Genomic DNA, 20,694 nt, shown 5'->3' on the forward strand with positions numbered 1-20,694 from the left:
TTCTTGAGTATTGTTGGAGCTGCACTCATACAGAGAAGCGGAGAGTATTCCATCACACTCCTGACTTGTGTCTTGTAGATGGTGGACAGGCTTTGGGGAGTCAAGAGGTGAATTACTCGCCACAGGATTCCTAGCCTCTGACCTGTTTTTGTAGCCACATTATTTATATGGCTAGTCCAGTTCAGTTTCTGATCAATGGTAACTCCCAGTATGTTCAGCGATGATAATGCCATTGAATGTCAAGGGGCAATGTTTATATTCTCTCTTGATGGGGATGGTTATTACCTGTCACTTGTGTGGTGCAAATATTACTTGCCACTTATCATCCCAAGCCTGAATATTGACCAGGTCTTGCTGCATTTGAACATGGACTGTGAACAATACCCCAGCCCTCAAAACTGCAGGCAAGTGTTAGCTATAATAAGGTTCACAATGGAATTAATAAAATCTTATGTTTTATAAGTAATTGCTCCAATCTATGTTAACATCAAATAATTAGTTAAAGTAGTAGCTATCGTAATTGAGAAAGTTCTGCTAGTGACGGTTTAAAGGCTAAAGGTACATTGACTTAATGGATAAATCAGTAGCTAGATTGAGGAATAATTCAGTGATAGAGGATAGTGTCAAACAGTGCTGCCTCAGGGAAACAACTAGTAGGGTTTCATAAAGCTAGTCCTATGATCTCTATTGTTCACACAATTCAAAAGTAAAATGGAGGAGGGAGTTTCTTATATCAGAAACAATACTTGTAAATGGACATAAGTGATATGACCTGGTGCCAGTACTTGAGACTGGAATAATAAGCTGTGGAACTGCTTTTGAAGTGGAGGAACATAAGGATAATGAACGCAGATATGATGAAACCAGGTAAGCACACGTTCATGTTCCCATTCATGTTCCTGCCCAGGTGTTAAGAATCAAGCCCCATCTATGGCATGCTGTACTTCAGAAGTTAAATCAACTGTATTATAAAGTTGGAACGATTCCTAGACTTTTGTTTGGTTATTTTCAGGGGCATGGAGAAATTTCCCTATTTTGCCTGAAAATTGGTCAAGTTTTACATGGTCACTGGTGGGAATTGGGTTGCTTTGGCTTCTGCAGCTACTTAAATATTTCAAAGACAGAAAAGGGGAGAACAAACATTCTTTGAGCTTTGCCAATCAAATATCATCCAGATGGACATCTTGCTTTGTTGGGGCTGTATTTTTCTTTTGAATTAGGAAGCACAAATTACAAATTTCAAATATAGCCAACATTAACACAATTAGCAATTTGCTGCTGTAAAGGAAACATCATTTTTTCCCCAATATTACTGTAGGATACTGAAGCAGACTTATGGGGACTGTGTGTATGTATGTCTGTGTGTGTGTGTGCCTAGTTTAATTAAACTGCATATAGTCAGACTGTAACGTTGGAATCATCAAAAGGGATTGGGTGTAAAACAGGCATTTGAAATGGAGATGGATAAGGTAGGATGAAGTATCAGCAGATACAGTGTGAATGGAATTTGTATTTTTAGATAAATGGAGAGGTTGTTTGATTTTCAAAGGGACATGATAAGATGCTTACAACTGGCAAGATAAATAAAGCAAAGCTATTAAGTTAATGTTTCCCGAAAGTGCTGGCCATAATGACAAAATTAATGATTTTTATATTCTGGGAAAAGTAACTTCCAAAGCAAGGGTGAAACAATGTGATTCACAGATCAAAAGGGAAAGATATACTTAAAGAAAGATAGAAAGCTGTATGGGGTGTGGTTATGTGAGATTTTGGAAGGTGCATTTGTGAAACAGACTTGTGGGAAAAGCCTCTAGCCACCCTGGAGAAGCTTGCTGTTCCAGTAATCAAGGTTTTGTTAAAAGTCTTTGGAGTTTCAATGTCCAGTGAGATGGAGAAAGAAGCTGTGAAATACCTCCCTTACAGCAACGGTGGGTGCTTGTGGTAATATTGCTGGATGTTTTACAGATTATGGATCAATTTGGAGTGTTGCCTGAAAGGTGTGCGTAGTTGGAAGTTTAGTTAAGTAGAAATCTTGTGAGAACTGTTATAAAACTAAATGTAACTGTGTGAATGTAGTCTTTTGTGTTTAAGCTTTCTTTAGTTTGTTAATAAATGTTTTAAATTAATCTTTAAAATTTCTAAACGTGGTAGTGGACTCATTACTTCTGACTTTAGTGCACAAACCTTCTTGTTATAAATACAAATTGCAAAATCATTGTGACAGCGTGGCCAAGTTTCCCTTTGGGATTTGGTCAGCCTAGCAAATACCACCTGCCATTTCATAACACTGCATAGTTACTTCACTTCAACCTTTGCTTGTTTCTTCAATGCAGGATGACGGCCAGACTCCCTTACATGTTGCTGCCTGTGAAGGAGATGAATTTATGCTGAAGTTCTTCTACCAGTACAAAGCCAACCCAAACATTGCAGATAAGGTACATTTAGTATTCAGTTTGCATCAATTAAAATGATAATAAGAAACAAGAATTCAATGTTTTCTGTCCAAGTACAGGATTGTGTACTGAGGGAGTGCTACACTGTTGGTATTGCTGTCTTTTTGATGGGATGTTAAAGCAAGTCCCCTCTGGACATATAAAATCCCATGGCACTATTCGAAAAAGAGCAAGCTACCCCTCCTAGTCCCTGGCATCCTGGCCAATATTTATCCCTCAACCAACATCACTAAAATGAGATCACCTGGTCACTAACCCATTGTTGATTGTGGGAACCTGCTCCCTGCAAATTGTCTGCCACATTTTCTACAGAGACTGCACTTCAAAAAATGCTTAATTGGGTATTCTGAGGTCAGGAATAGTGCTATATAAATGTAAGTCCTTGTTTTCTTCACATATGTGATTTCTATTCAGAAAACACACGGTAACATACATTATGATTTAGGGAAAGGCCCCAAATAAATGAAGCTCAGAGCTTCAGAAATACAAAATGACATAGAAAGAAAACAAAAGGAAATACAAAAATGGTAAGTTCTGACTGTGAGAAAAAATATTCTTAGGATATTGATGGTATTAATGAGCTAGTATTTAAGGTCCATTCATGAGAACAGTAAGAGGGCAACATGCTCCTTTCATTGAAGGACATTAGTAAACTTTTATGACAATCCAGCATGATCATCTCCTAGCCCAGCAATTATCAAATTTATTGAACTGTGAGGAAGAACTGGAGAAACTTGAATGTTTTTAGCCTGGGAGAAAGAAGTCCAAGTGGTAATACCCAAATGCTATCTAGATTGATGAAGGTGCAGAACAGGTAATCCAGAGTATGACTATTGCTGAAAAAGGGAAATGTCAAAGCTTTTCACCTTACACTCATTAGGACACTTGACGAGAATACCAATATAAGGGGAAAACAATAATTTATACTGTAGGTGAAGACAGTGCTAATTGGTTGGCAAGTGGACTCTTACTGATAGAGGCGTTGCCATGGAGAATGCATCAGTGATGGTGACTGACAGTTAACTGCCAAGCATTGTTTGAAATTTAAACTAGGCAGCTTGACCCTGATCAGTCAAGGCATTGCCCTGAGGAATGAGTCAGCAAATGGCTGTCAGTTATTTTGTTTAACTGAAACAGGCACAAAGTGTGTACGTGTTCTTTCTGCCTGCAAAGAACAGGTCCCTGTGTATCAATATATGCAGCTTCCAATACATGCAAATGTGCCACACTGCGAGCCCAACAGACAATCTTAAATTGGTTGTCAGCGTAATTCTTAGCAAACTGAAGATTATTTAACAAACGCTGTCCAATCATGGAATCACATCTAATGTTGGACACTGTGTTTTGAGTTTTGCAAGTATGGGCTGGTTGGGTACAGTCTGTACCTTGCCTGTTGTGAACAGCGGCTGGGACATGCCGTTTGATACAATCCGCCAGTCTTTGGGATGTACAGCCTACACACCTAGCATCACACTGACACTGAAGTTCATTTACTGGAAGCTACTACCAAACGACTATTTGCATATCTGAGACAGAGGTGCAACAAAGACCAAATTCGGGATATCAACAACATAGATCGACTTACAGGTAAGCTAAGAACAGCTGAGCTATCTATTGAATTTCTCCAAGTGTTAAACCCAAGGTTGTGCCAGTTTTCGTTCCCAAACATATCAATAATGCTTGCAAAGAACACGGCCCTGTGTATTAATGTACGTAGCTTTCAGGATATGAGTACAAGATGAAAAGCTTCGACATGTGTCTTTTTCTCAGCAATACTCAGGCTCTGTACTACTGAACGACTATTTAATCCAGAATAGTTCCTTAATCAGACTGCAGCAATGTAGTGAGGGGGCACAGGTTCAAACAAGTAAAAGATCGTTTAGGACTGATTTTAAGAAATGCGTCTCCACACAAATGTGTGAAATAGAAGAGAGGAGACAAAAACCATTTAAAAAACAATTGGATACTACAGTGGGGGTAATTTCATGATCATAGAATCATAGAATGGTTACAGCACAGAAGGAGTTATTCGGCCCGTCATGTCTATGCCAACCCTCTGCAAGAGCTGGGTTGCCAGTGCCACTCCCTAAATATTCGCAGTGGCCCTTCAAATCTTCTCTTTTCAGAATAATTATTCAATTCCCTCTTGAATGCCTCGATTGAACCTGCCTCCACCATACTCCCAGGCAGCGCAATCCAGATCCTAACCACTCACTGCATGAAAAGGTTTTTCCCCGTGTCACCCCATGAATCGGCTTAAATTGGCGTCCTCTGGTTCTCGACCCTTCTGCCAATAGGAAGTTTCTCCTCATCTGTTCTATCTTCTAAACCCTTCATGATTTCGAACACCTCAATCAAGTCTCCTCTCAACTTTATTTTCTCTAAGGAGAACAGCCCCAGTTTTGCCTGTCCCTCCATTTAACTGAAGTCCCTCATCCCCTGAACCATTCTCGTAAAACGGAGTGCAGGCAAGTTTGGTGAGAGGGGAGGAGTTCAGTGAAGGTGGGGAAGGAGGTGCTTGTTTTCTTTTTCTATCTTTCTCACCCAGTAGGAATTGGTTCTTCTCTATTCTCTACTGCAGGGGGAGGTGTCAGCTGCTTGGTGAGTATCTGGTAAGTGACTAAGGTCCATTCTATTCCTAAGGTTTAAAATAGCATACAAATTGGTGGTAAAGTTAATAAAATATATTAAAAAATCAACATAAATAAGTGAATAATATAATTAAGTAAATAATTAAAACGCATTAAGGATGGCAGGACAGATGATGTGTCAAGGGTGCAGCATGTGGAGCTCCTGGATAACATTGTGATCCTGGGCAAACATGCAGAGGTAGATGGATTTTTGTTAGTCAAGGGAATCAAAGGTTATCGGGGGTAGGTGGGAATGTAGGCGGAACAGGCTTGAGGAGCCGAGTGGCCTACTTCTGCTCCTATTTCGTATGTTTTCTGCAACCTCTCCAATGCTTCCTAAAGTGTGGTGCCAGAATTGGACACAATACTCCAGTTGAAAGCAAACCAGATCTCCCTATATGGTTGAAGTAAAATTGGGCGTAAAACCTTCCTCATGGAAGTTTATTTACTTGTGGACAATGAAATGCAGACTGCAGGGAATGTAATATTTTAAAAATCAACCTGTAAGGCTTTAATAAACACAACCAGTACACACAAAGCAGTAAGGAACTCTTGGTCAACAATATTGAATTGCAGTGAATTTTATATTGATTTAATATGGACCAATGCCTCCTCCTATGTTACAGCTGGACCGGTCCCCATTACACGTTGCTGCAGAGCGAGGACACACCAATGTGGTGGAAGTATTGACCGGGAAATTTAAGTCTAATGTGTTGGCCCGAACCAAGGTACTTCCTTCCGTACGCAGTTTTCAAATGCTGGCTGGTGACTAACTAAACAGAATTTATAAAGCGGCACAATGTATTTTAATCTGAGTTAGGCACAAGGCAGGTACAAATACACGAAAATTATGGGCAGGAAATGGCGATTAAACTCTTCCTACCATCTCACTGTCATTAATCATGGGGAAAGGGAAAAATAGAAAAACCCAGGTGCAATAAATGGAGAAAAATTACTATGGAAAAGAAAAACCCTCTCTCTTTATTGGAAAGCAGCCGGGGTCTTCAATCTGTCCTGTTTGTCACCAAGTGGTATTAAATATTTACATAAATCTGTCACCAGGAGCTGAATAAAGGTAATCAACCCAGAAGAAGTTTTGTTAAAAATAAAAAAGTGTCCCTAAATGTGCAGAAAACATAGCTGCAGTATCTCCCCAGTCCCAGCCCCAAGGGCAGTGACCTACCTTTATATTTTTTTTTGGAAAAGGGCAATGTTTGAGGTTAATTTGAAAAAAAAACCATAAATTATGGAATGAAATCAGGAAAATGTGGATGTTCCCAATGTCCTTCCCCAATGGGACATGAAACACCCACACAGGGAGGAATCTTGCCCCCTTAGCTCCTGCCAGATTTCCTATTGAGCGGGCTTTGCCAACTCTCTTTCCCAGAGCAATGGTATTAGCATCCCACCTCTGGGGTCCCCAACCAATAGGAAGCGAGGAGGGTGCAGAATGAAGGATTTTGAATTAAAGAGGCAATGACATGAGTTACAGCTCAACAAGCTGCAGCACAGCCACGGGAATTGAGAGGGGACCTGGGAAGGCTTTCCTCTGGGTTTTTCAATCCTACCTGGAGGCCCTGCTGTGGGATCTGAGGAACTGCAGTGAGGTGAACTCTCCCAGCGATGGGAAACTAATGGCTTTTCCCAAAGTCCTTCCCTGATTGACATCAGATACCCACCCAGCATTAAAGCCTGTGTTTGACAGTCTTTCTTTCTGACTAGTAACACCTGGGGTCACATCTTCATGCGAATAAGAACGAAAAAGCCCCAGTTTTGGAAGATTTCAAGAAATTATAGTCTAGAAATTGCTTTTAGTAATATAACAAACTCTAAACACATTCACACAATTTTGTCTTTTTCTGCTATGTTCACATGGATGTGTTAAACAATTTAAAGTGAACAGATTATAATTTAGTTTAAAATAGCACTCAGAGGATTGTCATACATATGTTAAGCATTTGTCCATTAATAGTCTTAATAAAATTCTAAGCATGTGTCAAAATGCTTTTTGGCTATATTAAATTGCACAACAATAGGTGCAGATTGAGGTGCTGTTCAGTGTTTTTTTAAGAAACAATTGAATATAAGCAGGGCAGATTTCATAATGTGGGGACTCGGCACAATGTATAAGACATAACCTGATTTGGGAGAGCTTATGTTGTCTGACAAAATGTCCCACGAGAATCATTTTGATGACATAATGTTCACCAGAGAATTAAATTCAGAATTTAGACTTGACCTCCATCTGTGTCACTCCAGGTTTCGGGTTTCACAGTCCTGAGCCACGCAGCCTGCTGTGTGGGTGGTGCCAGCTGGTAACTACCTGGAATACCAATTAGCAGCAAACAGTCTTACAGGCATCCGTTCGCCAGGAGCTTGTGGGCCTAAGGAAGAGTTGTGCAGGGCTCTGAAAAGTTCCAGCCAGGTTCTGGGAAATACTTGTCAAGGACAAATCATGCCTGTCCCACCTGGTTGGGCTGATGCTCAGCCTGAGATCAGTGCATTCCATCTGTCCGCATTGGGCTGAATTTTCTGGGGCCGAGAGGCGGTGGGTTAGGGGGAGACATGAACAGTTCACCCCCATGGAATGGAGGTCTGCTGAAAGCTGACTCGCTCCGTGCAAGCCCGCCCCAGAGTCATAACATGCTGTGGGCAGGCTCAGCTGACTCACAGTGGGATTTCCGCCCCTCACTGCGGAGGAAGCCCAGCCCCCGGGAGCTGCCGGCCAATTGGACTCCAGCAGTCCCAGCAGCACCAAGAGCTCAGTAATGGATGCCGCCAGAACTGCAACCAGTCCCAAGAAGAATGCCGTATAGTTATGACCACAGCCAGTGTTAATTGCTGCGCAAACCAAATCCCAGAGGGAAACTTGCCTTACGAACCACAATGTTATTTTATGGTATTCTAATAAGAAGATGATGTACCGATCTCAGCAGTAAGAGGTCCAGTAACACTTTTGGATTTTGAAAAATTAAAGGTAAAAGTTTTATTTAAAAAAAGAAAATGTAAGCACACAAGATTACAGTTACACAATTATGGTTAGTCTTACAAAACATTCCCCAAAACTCCCTACTTGTCCAAACCAACAAGTAAACACTTCCCAGGCAACACTCCCTTATAGATATTTAAATATGGAATCCAGTAATATCACACAAGGCAGACTGCTATAGCTTCAGTAAAGCTGTACCACGTGACCTGCACCCTCTGCCACTTTGCTATGGAATTCTGCTTGCTGCAGCCCAAGACCTCTCAACAGCTCAAACAGTTCCAGCTATCTCCAGCCATCTCCAGCTTAATTGACAGCTATCCAGCTCAATAGCTATTTCTAGCTCTCTCTACCACAACAGCTATTCACAATAACTCTAATACACCTTTTTCCCTTTCATCTCAGTCCCATTGTTCTCACATACCTTTGAAACTCAAACCCTTCTAAATATAAGATCTTTTATGGCATTAATATTTAATATATAATATATTAAAATAATATATTAAATATAAAACCTTTCATGTGGTATTGTCATTGGACTAGTACTCCAGATACCTAGGGTGAGGCTTTGGGGACCCGGGTTCGAATTCCACCATGGCTGATGGTGACATTTGAATTCAGTAAAAAATCTGGAATTAAAAGTCTAAAGATGACCATGAAACCATTGCCGGTTGTCATAAAAACCCATCTGGTTCACTAATGTCCTTTAGGGAAGGAAATCTGCCATTTTTAGCTGGTCTGGCCTACATATGACTCCAGACCCACAGCAATGTGGTTGACTCTTAAATTCCCTCTGAAATGACCAAGCAAGCCATTCAGTTCTCAAGGGCAATAAGGGATGGATGATAAATGCTGGCCCAGTCAGCAACACCCACATCCCATGAATGAATAATTTAAAAAATATTTCCATCTTGTCTTTGCTTTTGGGTCAATAAAAATATGATATCCCCACTACTATTTACCTATGGACTCCTGCAAGATGCAAACATTCCTTGTTACCTCTGACTCCCCTTTGAAATTCAACAATCCCCCAATTTAGCTAAAAATATAAATGTTAGATATAACCTATTTACTTGTATCTCAAACTTAATACTGTTAACCTTTTCATGGCCAGAAACTTACCTGTGTTGGGCAGGCTGGGCAGGAGCGGGCGGGGGCGGGGCGCTGAGCCGATCGCTGCCCGCGATTGGCTGTGCGCCGCCGTTTAACGTGGGCGGGCCAATTAAGGCCCACCCGGCGTGACACACGGCCGGTAGTGCTCAGCGCTACCTGTGCGGCCATGCGCACGAAAAGGCGCAGGAATGTCCCTGAGGTACAAAGCTACCTCAGGGAGATTTAAGTTGCTTAAAAAATTTAGTTATAAATAAAGTATAAAATTATTTAAACATGTCCCCTCATGTAAAAGTGTCACATGAGCTGGGACATGTTTTTATGTTTAGGAAAATTTTATCATTTACTTAATAAAAGCTTTAGGAAGCCTCATCTCGCTCGTGGATGAGGTTTCCTGAAAAACGCGAAGGCCGCTTGGGCTGTTTGCCTGCCCCCCCCCCCACCGCCAACCTTAATGTTGGACTTTAATTAGTTTTTTTAATTGCCTTAATAGGCTGTTGACAGTTCGGCGAGCGCACAGTTGCCTCCGGCGCGCGCCCACCGAACGAAAGATGTAAATGACGCGCGATGACGTCGGGATGCACGCCCGACATCATCTCGCGTCACTTTGCGCATCTGTGTGTCAGGCCCATCCCCCTATGCCAATGGCAATATTCAGGCCCATGTTTCCAAACCGCCTGACTCCTGTCATATGGATACTATCCTAGGGAGGGCTGCCCCCAATGTGTAAAAGGCACCCCCCACCCCCACACACAAGATAGTACCCGTGTTCCTTCCTACCTTTTTAAAAACTTTTTTTTAAAAAGTCCTACCCAACTGCCCATGCCAACCATATTATGGTGCAGCCAGCAAATTATCGCCTTCAATTGGCTTGTTAACATGTTCAATTGACCCTTAATTGTTATTTTTATATGGCAGGCAGTCTTCCAATTTTGGCACCTGCCCACCTACCATATTATGGGGGTGACCTCGGGGGGTGGGTGAGAAGGTGGTAGGCTGGACACCTGCCCTATTTTATGCGTTCCTCCCCCCCCCCAACCGAAAACACGACCGGTGGGGGTGTGCAAAATCCAGCCCTGTCCTGCATGGGATGGGTGTAGGAGTTTCCGACTATGTGTCAGGCTGTTGCTTTACTAGTCTGTGGGACTGCTCTCCCAGTATCAGCACAAATCCTCAAATGTTAGTGAGAAGGACTGTGTAGGGTCAACTGAACAGGGTTTGCCTTTGAACCCAGTGCCTAGGTTGATGCCGAATGATCTGCCCAGTTTATTCAAATTTTCTGTCATGGTTGGGTACAGCCAAGTGGTTTGCGAGGCCAATTCAGAGGGTAGTTAAGAGTCAGCCACATTGCTATAGATCTGGAGTCACACATAGGCCAGGCTGAGTGAGGATGGCAGATTTCCTTCGCTGAATGACATTAGTGAACCAGATGGGTTTTGGAACAATAATCCAGTAGTTTCATGCTCACCATGATTGAGGCAACCTTTTTTTAAAATTTCAGATTTATTTAATTGAATCAAAATCCCCAACTGCTGTGATTCAGTTTGAACTCATGTCTAAGCATTAGTTCGGGTCTCTGGATTACTAGTCTAGTAACATTACCACTATGCTACTGCCCTCGTATTGATGGAGGGAATTGTTCTTGTTACTTTATTCTTCACTAAAGCTCACAGGAGAGAAAAGTGGATAAACAAATATCACCCAGCCATGATAGGCTCCATCCTAAATACAGCCTTGCTCCAAACATGGACAAAGGAGCTGAATTCAAGAGGTGAGGTAAGAGTGACTGCTCTTGATATCAAGGCAGCATTTCACTGAATGTGGCATCAAGGAGCCCCAGCAAAACTGGAGTCAATGGAAATCAGGGAGAAAACTCTCCACTGGTTGGAGTCATACCTAGCACAAAGGAAGATGGCTGTGGTGGTTGGAGGTCAATTCCCTCAGTCCTGGGTCATCACTGCAGAAGCTCCTCAGGGAACTCCAAGGCCCAACTATCTTTAGCTGTTTCATCAATGACCTTCTCTCCATCATAAGGCGGGAAGTGGGATGTTCGCTGATGATTGCACAAAGTTCAGTGCCATTTGTGATTCCTCAGACACTTAAACAGTCCATGTCCAATGCAGCAAGACCTGGACAACATTCGGGCTGATAAATGGCAATTAACATTCATGCCACACAAGTGTCAGGCAATGACTATCTCCAACAAAAGAGAATCTAACCATCTGCCCTTGACATTCAATGACTTTACTATCACTGAATTCCCCCACTATCAACATCATTGGGGTTACCATTGACCAGAAACTGAACTGGACTAGCCATATAAATACTGTGGCTACAAGAGCAGATCAGAGGCTAGGAATTCTACAACAAGTAACTCACCTCCTGACTCCCCAAATCCTGTCCACCATTTACAAGGCACAAGTCAGGAGTGTGATGGAATACTCTACGTTTGCCTGGATGAGTGCAGCTCCAACAACACTCAAGAAGCTCAGCACAATCCAGGACCAAGCAGCCTGCTCGATTGGCACCCCATCCACCATCTTAAGTATTCAGGCCCTCAGCCACTGACGCACAGTAGCAGCAGTGTGTACCACCTATAAGATGCACTGCAACTCATCAAGGCTCCTTCGACAGTACCTTCCAAACTCATGACCTCAACCACCTCAAAGCACAAGGGCTGCAGATGCATGGGAACACCACCATCTGCAAGTTCCCCTCCAAGAAACTCACCAACCTGACTTGGAACCATGACACTGTCACTGGGTCAAACTCCTGGAACTCCTCTTCTAGCAGCACTGTAGAGGTACCTACACGACGTGAACTGCAGGAATTCAAGAAGGCAGCTCACCGCCACCTTCTCAAAGGCAAATAGGGATGGGCAATAAGTGCTGGCCTAGCCAGCAACACCCATACCCCATGCCGGTTCGTCAGCTCAAGGCCCAGATATACTGATCCAAGATTGCGAAGCCAAGCCGGCCTTAATCAAAAGCCGCAATCAATTTAGCAGTGGTCTGAACTCCTACGCAGGCCTCTGTCTTATAAATTCATCATTGCTACACCTGTTTCCTATGAAGAAAATGGATACAAGATTGCTGAATTTAGGCCCTATTCTGTGGCCATATGCTACACTGTCACTAGAATACCAGAGACACTGGAGCACATAGACATTGGCACCAAAATATGTGGAGTCAGAGAATATGGGCGTGTTTTTGGCATGGGGGTGCAGAGGGCATGTAAAACATGACAGGCGACTTGTCCACCACCTTCCTGCTCACCCCCAACCTAGTCCCCATAATTCAGCAGGTGGGAGGGCACCAAAATAATTAAAAGGCAATTGCGCTTGTAAACAAACCAATTGACCTAAATAATATGCTGTGAATGCCATAAGATGTTTGGCATGGGCAGGCAGACAAGATTGAAAAGGCCATTTTTAAAATAATTTTGTGGAAAAGGTGGGAAGGAAGGGAGATGCGCCCTGTGCGCATTGCGGGCACCACCACCCCTCCCTCCCCCCCCACCATCACCAAGATGTTACCTCCCCTTTGTTCCTCCCTGCCTGGCATTCAAAACCCACCCCACCACCCCCCACTGCTCCCCGATTCCTTCCTGCTCTAAAAGCTCTGGACTTTCCTCAGCCTAGGATCTATTGATCTTCGCCGTGGGCCTCCTTGTAGTCCCAGCGGTGCCCACTCTGGAAGAGCTTCTAGCCAATGAGGTTGGCCGGCAACTCTCAAAGGCAGGCCCTCCTCCCATTGAGGGGCGGAAGCCTGACCCTTACCTGCTTAAGGCCACCCGGAGCATGTTCTTGCTGTGGGGCAGCCTTGTTGAGCATCGGTCTGTGCGGCACCGACTTTCAACCCTGGGGGAGGCAAACAATACCCCCGTGAAATTTAGCCCCAGGACTCCGAGAAAACAACACTAATATTGGACTGTCAACATTGCAACATTGGCATTGTGAACCTACACCACCAGATACAATTATATGTGTGCATTTTTTTTGTCGTTGCTCCTTATCCTAGGGACACTAAGGTTCATTATCACCTGGACAAAGAGCAGTTAAATCAGAAAAAAATGAGGAATCAGGCTTGTATATGTCAGTGCCAAATCACAGAGAGCTTATACCCACTGTGGCTCCAGGCTGCCCCCGTGTGCATATTTTTCATTAAATACTTCAAGCCAATTTAATATTAAACAAACAGATGCTTGTAAACTTTAAATATGGTGTGATTTACTTGCAGGATGGAAGTACCCTGATGCACATTGCCTCACAGTGTGGCCACCCTGACACAGCACTGGCATTTCTGAAGAAAGGGGTCCCTTTGCATATGCCCAATAAGGTACAACTAAACATTTTTTGTAACGTTTCATTTACTTTCTTCAGCTTTGGGTCTTTGACCATTGACCCTCTGGGCACAGATTTTCTGCACCAATGGGCACACTGATTTGGTTGGCGCTATTCCTTACACGTTCAGCCATCCTGCCCTCCCATTGGGGAACTGTGCTTGAAGGGAGCATGACTCAGGTGATCGATAGCACTGATTCACCACACAGCACTTCCCTTGAGCTTGGCTGGATAGATGGAGCCAGTGAATTTACCATAATTGCCTTGACTCCATCCTACTTATCATTTTTTAAGGAATAAATAAAGAAGGCCAATGATAAAGGATCATAAGCCCACTAGTGTTTCTTTGCGAACTTCTCCCTCTTCCTGCCCAACAATTCCTGATGGGGTACATGGTTCCACTAGCGCTGGCAGCCCATTTTGTGTAAGTGGTAGGTCTTCATGTGTAGTTCTTCAAGCTAAGCCCAATTCTGTTCAACGTCCCCCTGACAGTTCCATGAGGAACTCTTGCAGCTATGTCATGTGACTATAATAATTGACATCCAAAAACTCTAACCATCTTCCTGTGCATTAGAGCTGAATCCAGCCACTTGAGTGCTTTCCCCTTGGCCATCGCTATATCACATTTTACCAACAGTTACAACCAGTCCATATGACATATGCCAAGGACCATGGGAAAGCACCATGACAAAGGCTTTAGCTGATTCTGAGGTCAAACAGACTGGGCAGAATCGTCCCAGATTTACAATAAATGCAGTAGCGGGCGGGAAAATGATGTTTTACGGCTTCTTGCGCCGTTTGGTCCCACTCCCATCGCATTAATTATGCATTCCTGGGAAACACACCATTTCAATGGCGTGAGTCTCTCATTTGCCCGTCATGCCATCATCTCACTGCTTCATCACACCGGGCTCCATATTTGAAGTATAGCCGTGCGCAAACCTCTCAGCGCTTCCAGCCCACGACTGCTGCACAGAAAACATGGCACCAAAAGGCAAGAAGACTGCAGCCCCCAGATTCAATAACGCGTACCTCGAGCTCCTTTTGGATGCAGTGGCAGCCCACCTTGATGCCCTCCAGTCCCGCTCTGGCTGCAGGATGGGCAGCAACATCACCAATCTGGCTTGGGATATGGTAGCAGTGGTGGTCAGTGCCAATGCCCTGCAAAAGAGGACAGCCACCCAGTGCCACAAGAGGATGAATGATCTCCCCAGTTCTGCCAGGTTAAGTCACTCTTCTCAACACTCTCAACTCACGCACAGAAACCCATCACACATCCACAGGGGTCTCACTCACTGCCAGTTCAAGGGACATCACTGTTCACTCTCTCACACACACCTTCATCATCCTCATCCCGTCCATGACACATGCCAGGCATACCTATCATCTGGCCTGGCAGGTGTCCTGCTTACACTCTCTTCATCTCTTTTCAGGACAAGCTGGTACACAACAACAGGGAGAGGTCGCAGACCGGTGGGGGAATACCTGAAATCTACGTCCTCATGACTTTGAAAACAGAGCCATCCAGCTGGCCGGCAAGGATCTGGACTGGTCCTGTGCTGACGGTGAGGTCGGCGCTGCTCTACCAAGTGAGGATCCAGCGTACATCAGACAACCATGCTGTTAGTGATGTGTCCTGTATCACAGGCCACTGCCCTGCACTAATTATCTCTCCTTGCTTTCACAGGCACATCTGCCAAACAGCCAAGAGAGTCCATGACCCAGAGCCTCCAATCAAGCCCCCAAAGAAACCTCTGAAGAGGAATCTGAAGGCACGCTCCTTGAAGTCCCGTCACAGTGCTCAGCCACACCCTCCACCAGTACAGAGACACACACCTCAGTGGACCAAGCTTGAGAGTAGCCTCGGGATCACAATCTGGTGAGCGCATCACACTGTCTGATTCACAGCAGGCGGCGGCAGGGACTTCCCAGGTCACCGGCATGCAGAGGACTGCTGGAGGCCAGAACATTGCTGAGACTGAGTCAGAGGGCGAGATCTTGAGTCGATCATATCACAGTTGCTGGAGCTGCAAAGGCAAGCTCGGGAACATCAGAAAGGGATGTCTGCTGCACTCCTCAGATTGCGAAGCATGATGGAGGAGTCCGTCCACCTTCAGTCTGATGTGATAACGCTAGCATGCCAACACACCGAGCTGAACACTGGCAGGATGGCGGCTGCCATGGAGACGTGGTCCAGGACGCCGCTCCTGCACTGCTGAACGGGTTGAACTCCATCCCTGATGCCATAGTTGGCCTCCACAGTGTGTACATCAGAAGGATACGGGGCTGCTCGATCTCATTCCAGCTTCCCCTTTTCCCATAGGGAGGAGGATCAGCAGGGGAACACATACCGGGGCTATCCAACCAGATGACTCCGGGAATACCTAGCCCATCCAAATCCCCTCTTCCTGACCCCAGCAGCTCCAGCTCCACGGGCCAAGGAGGTGCCACTGCCCCACAGCAGGACCCCGAAAGCAGGCCGGGGCCCTCCAGGTCTCAGCCCCCCAGAGGATACCCGTCAAGGTCATCACAGGCAGGGCGTAGCAGTCAGCAGGCTGCCTCCACCTCCGCTGTGGATGTCGGGGGAGCACCAAGATGTGTTAGGAAGGTGAAGTAGATGTAGTTGCACAGCCTGAGCTTGGGTTTTAATCACTTGTACATAATGTTCACTATTGTCAATAAACTCCCAAGAATGTCTCCCTGCCTATGGCTCCTTGTTCTGATGAGCAGTGTTCATTTCACTCAGATGTGAAACCTTTCTGCACAAGATAAAGGCAGGTGTCTCAGTCCAGGGCCTCTTGCCTATGCTCTGTGCAGCCTTCAGACCAAAGTGATGGTCCGGCCTCACACTCCCAGGACACATTAGTGATGTCTGTACCTCGATGATGCTTGTCATTGCTGCCAGAATATCGTGGGCAGGTGTCACAGAGTGCTATCATTCTTTCTGTGTGCTCTCAGCACCTTTAAGGTGGGACTGGCCCCCATCTCTTCAGCACCTGTCACCAGTGACACTGTGCTCCTGGAGGAGTCAGGTGCTGAAGGTGGTCATAGGATCAGGTGCATTTAAACCTCCCGAGCACGCTGGCTTCGTCTGGCCAGTGCGAGCTCCTTATCGCCGTCATTGTCGCCTTTAAGGACCTCCTTGCCCTCATTCCCGTCAAAGTCCTCCTCTTCAGAAGAGACTGCCAGCTCCTTCATCTCCTCCTCAGCCAGCTCCTCTCCCTGTTGCAGCGCCAGGTTGTAAAAGGTGCAGAAGGCGACAATGATGCGTGACACCCTCTGTGGGCTATTTTGCAGGGCTTCACCAGACTGCTCCAAGCACCGGAACCTCATTTTCAGCATCCCGAATGTTTGCTCCACCAAGTTGCGAGTTGCAGCATGAGCCCCATTGTACCTTCACTCTGCGCAGTCTGAGGCCACCACACGGGTGTCATCAGCCACGTCCTCTGCGGGTAGCCCTTGTCCCCAAGGAGCCAACCTTGCAGCCTCTGTGGACACTGGAAGACTTCAGGGATCTGAGACCCACTGAGAATGTAGGAGTCATGGACACTCCCTGGAAACTGTGTGCAGACCTGCAGGATGCATTGGTGGTGGTCGCACACCAGCTGCACATTCAGCGAATGGAAGCCCTTGTGGTTGACATAGTTGACCGCTTGTTGCCGTGGGGATCTGAGCATCACTTGAATGCAGTCAATGGCACCCTGCACCTGTGGGAAACCCGAGATCTGGGCAAATCCAATCGCTCTTGCATCCTGGCTGGCCTGGTACAAAGTTGTGTGCCCTCACAAAGCTGGCATCTATGGCCTCATGAATGCATTTGTGGGTGGAGGCTTGTGAGATCCCACAGAGGTCACCTATGAAGCCCTGAAAGGAGCCACTGACATAAATATTGAGTGGCACAGTCACTTTCATGGCCACTGGCAGTGAATGCCCTCCATGTCCCTGTGACACCAAATCCTGCAGTAGCTGGCAGACTTGGCCGACCAGTTCCCTAGACACACGCAGTCTTCAGCGACACTGTTTCTCGGTCATCTGCAGTTATGAAAGTAGACCCTGAGTCTAGCTAGGCACTGACCAGCAACAGCTCGCTGTGGCTCTTGGATGGCGTGTGCGAGAGCCCCAGCTGCCCCTTCTTCCTGAGGGTGCTGCTCCTCCCTCTGCGCAGCCAGGCACCTCAGTCGCTCTGTTCTCTGTCACCTTCGCTCTCTGTATGCCATAAGGCATACAGCTACCTCTCAAGGCTCCATACTCCTGATCCTGCAGGATGAAAGAAGGAGGCGTGTGGGTTAGCTTGGGTGTTCTGAGAACCTCTCTTGGTTAGGTCTGAAGGCCCCTTAATGCATCCCGGAGAGTCCTGACCACCACTTGGATGGCCAGAGTTTTGTGCGCTACATGGCTGCCCGAAACCTCACCCACCTCTGCCCAACTCCACCTGACCAATTGGCAGCAGCTTTGCCCATTGGACTGCATGCCATGCTCTCAGCTCAGGCGTAGGCATTCCTCCAACCCGCACTGCAAGGCTGCACTGTTAGCTTGATCCATGGGAGAGACTAGTCCAAACCAGAATGATGACATTGCAAAGGGCTGTGAGCGCCTCCACCACTGACTGCTGCATGGGCAGCTTTAACAAGGAGATTGTACAACGTCTCCAACTGTTCTGCAGTCCACGAAAGCTCTCATTAGTTTGCAGTCTGTGCCTGAGGGGTGAAAAGCTCTGGAGCACATGGTGGCACTTTCATGCCTCTTCGTTACTTGAGTGGGCAGATAAGCTAGAGGCCCGACTCCACATTTGTCAATGTGGCTGAACTGATTCTGCTGCAGAGGAATGGTGACTGTATATGAGGTTTCCCTAAAAGCGTGGCTGCTTCCCTCCCCCCAACCCCGCACGTGCTTGTGCACTACCTTCAACCGCAGGCAGCCCTACTCCCACCCCCTCCAATGTGCCTCAACCGCAGGCAGCCCTTGCCCCCCCATCGCCCGCAATTCGTCTCAACCACGAAGTCCAACAGGTGACCCTCGTGAGCGCTGCGCAATGTTACTGTGCACTTGACTCCGAGTTCCCCTCAAAGTGTAGACCTGCCGACGCGGGCGGATGATCCAGCAGTGGGGGGTGGGGGGGGGGGGGCACATCAGGCCGTATAATGATGTCAGGATTCTCTTAAGGTTAACTTGCAGGTTGAGTCGGTAGTTAGGAAAGCAATAAATGTTGGCATTTATTTCGAGAGGACTAGAATATAAAAGCAGGAATGTGCTGCTGAGGCTTTATAAGGCTCTGGTCAGACCACATTTAGAATATTGTGAGCAATTTTGGGCCTCGTATCTCAGGAAGGATGTTCTGGCCCTGGAGAGGGTCCAGAGGAGTTCACGAGAATGATCCCAGGAATGAAAGGCTTAACATATGAGGAACATTTGAGGAATCTGGGTCTATACTCGATGGAGTTTAGAAGGATGAGGGGGGATCTGATTGAAACTTACAGAATACTGAAAGGCCTGGATAGAGAGTGGACGTGGGGAAGATGTTTCCATTAGTAGGAGAGACTAGGACCCGAGGGCACAGCCTCAGAGTAAAGGGAAGACCTTTTAGAACAGAGATGAGGAGAAACTTCTTTAGCCAGAGAGTGGTGAATCTATGGAATTCATTGCCACAGAAGGCTGTGGAGGCCAGGTCATTGAGTGTATTTAAGACCAAGATAGATAGGTTCTTGATTGGTAAGGGGATCAAAGGTTACGGGGAGAAGGCAGGAGATTGGGGTTGAGAAACTTATCAGCCATGATTGAATGGCAGAGCAGACTCGATGGGCCAAATGGCCTAATTTCTGCTCCTATGTCTTATGGTCTTATGGTGTGTTACAATGACATCCAATGGTGGGAAATGCAGCCTTCCATCAATGGGCTGAGCGGATGATCGCAAAATGGTTTCACGACATCCTGAAACTGATTTTTAGCCGCCTTGTCATATCACGCCATCGAACATGCCCAACGCCAGCGGGCACAGAAAATTCCACCACTGTATTTTACATTAAAAAAATACTCATGACCGTAAAGTTCTTGTCAGAGCAAAACCTTTCCCTGGTGCCTGCTCATTAAAGAGGGCCTCAATTTTTGACAGGACAAAGTAATAATGAAATTGTAGTTCTGTACCTTGACTATATTAGGCTTCAGAATGTTTCCTGATGTTAACGGCCAATATTTCCCCTTTGAACTTGTGGGTTATTTTTTAATTCACTGCAACACAGCAATAGCTTTAAGTGTGCTCAGTGCTGTATTATTTCACCAGGTATAATTTGTATTCCATTTGTAGCCAATCTGGCCAGTTTTACAGGGAGTGAAGATTGGTGGAGGAGGAGGAGGAGGAGAGGAGATTAACACTTCACAGAATCACAGAATCACACAGTGCAGAAGAGGCCCTTCGGCCTATCGAGTCTGCACCGACACTTGAGAAACACCTGACCTATCGACCTAATCCCATTTACCAGCACTTGGCCCATAGCCTTGAATGTTATGACGTGCCAAGTGCTCATCCAGGTACTTTTTAAAGGATGTGAGGCAACCTGCCTCCACCACCCTCCCAGGCAGTGCATTCCAGACCGTCACCACCCTCTGGGTAAAAAGGTTTCTCCTCACATCCCCCCTAAACCTCCTGCCCCTCACCTTGAACTTATGTCCCCTCATGACTGCCCCTTCAACTAAAGGGAACAGCTGCTCCCTATCCACCCTACCCATGCCTCTCATAATCTTTTACATCTCAATCAGGACTCCCCCTGTCTTCTCTGCTCCAGCGAAAACAATCCAAGTCTATCCAACCTCTCTTCATAACTTAAATGTTTCATCCCAGGCAACATCTTGGCGAATCTCCTCTGCACTCCCTCCAGTGCAATCACATCCTCCCTAAAAGGCGACCAGAACTGTACACAGTACTCCAGCTGTGGCCTCACCAAGGTTCTATACAACTCCAACATGACCTCCCTACTTTTGTAATCTATGCCTTGACTGATAAAGGCAAGTGGCCCATATGCCTTTTTCACCACCCCACTAACATGCCTTCAGAGATCTATGGACATACACGCCAAGGTCCCTTTGTTCCTCAGAACTTCCTAGTGTCATGCCATACTTCCTTGTCAAATTACTCCTTCCAAAGTATATCACCTCACACTTTTCAGGGTTAAATTCCAT

General features: G+C 45.9%; 1 protein-coding gene and 1 long non-coding RNA gene across 2 annotated transcripts in view; one reads left to right on the forward strand and one right to left on the reverse strand.

The window, feature by feature from the left end:
• Nucleotides 1-20,694, forward strand: part of trpn1 (transient receptor potential cation channel, subfamily N, member 1) — a 331,698-nt gene that overhangs the window by 184,604 nt on the left and 126,400 nt on the right. The window contains exons 7-9 of the mRNA XM_078540988.1: nt 2,334-2,435; nt 5,710-5,811; nt 13,418-13,516. Coding sequence (XP_078397114.1) covers nt 2,334-2,435; nt 5,710-5,811; nt 13,418-13,516 — 303 coding nt within the window. The remainder of the gene's footprint in view (nt 1-2,333; nt 2,436-5,709; nt 5,812-13,417; nt 13,517-20,694) is intronic.
• Nucleotides 439-5,097, reverse strand: LOC144679972 (uncharacterized). The gene is made up of 2 exons (XR_013576465.1): nt 4,998-5,097; nt 439-2,365 (listed from the first exon to the last, which is right to left on the reverse strand). It is a non-coding gene; the product is annotated as an uncharacterized LOC144679972 (long non-coding RNA).

This window comes from Cetorhinus maximus, chromosome 4 (genome assembly GCF_964194155.1).
Source record: "Cetorhinus maximus chromosome 4, sCetMax3.hap1.1, whole genome shotgun sequence".
NCBI lineage: Eukaryota > Metazoa > Chordata > Chondrichthyes > Lamniformes > Cetorhinidae > Cetorhinus > Cetorhinus maximus.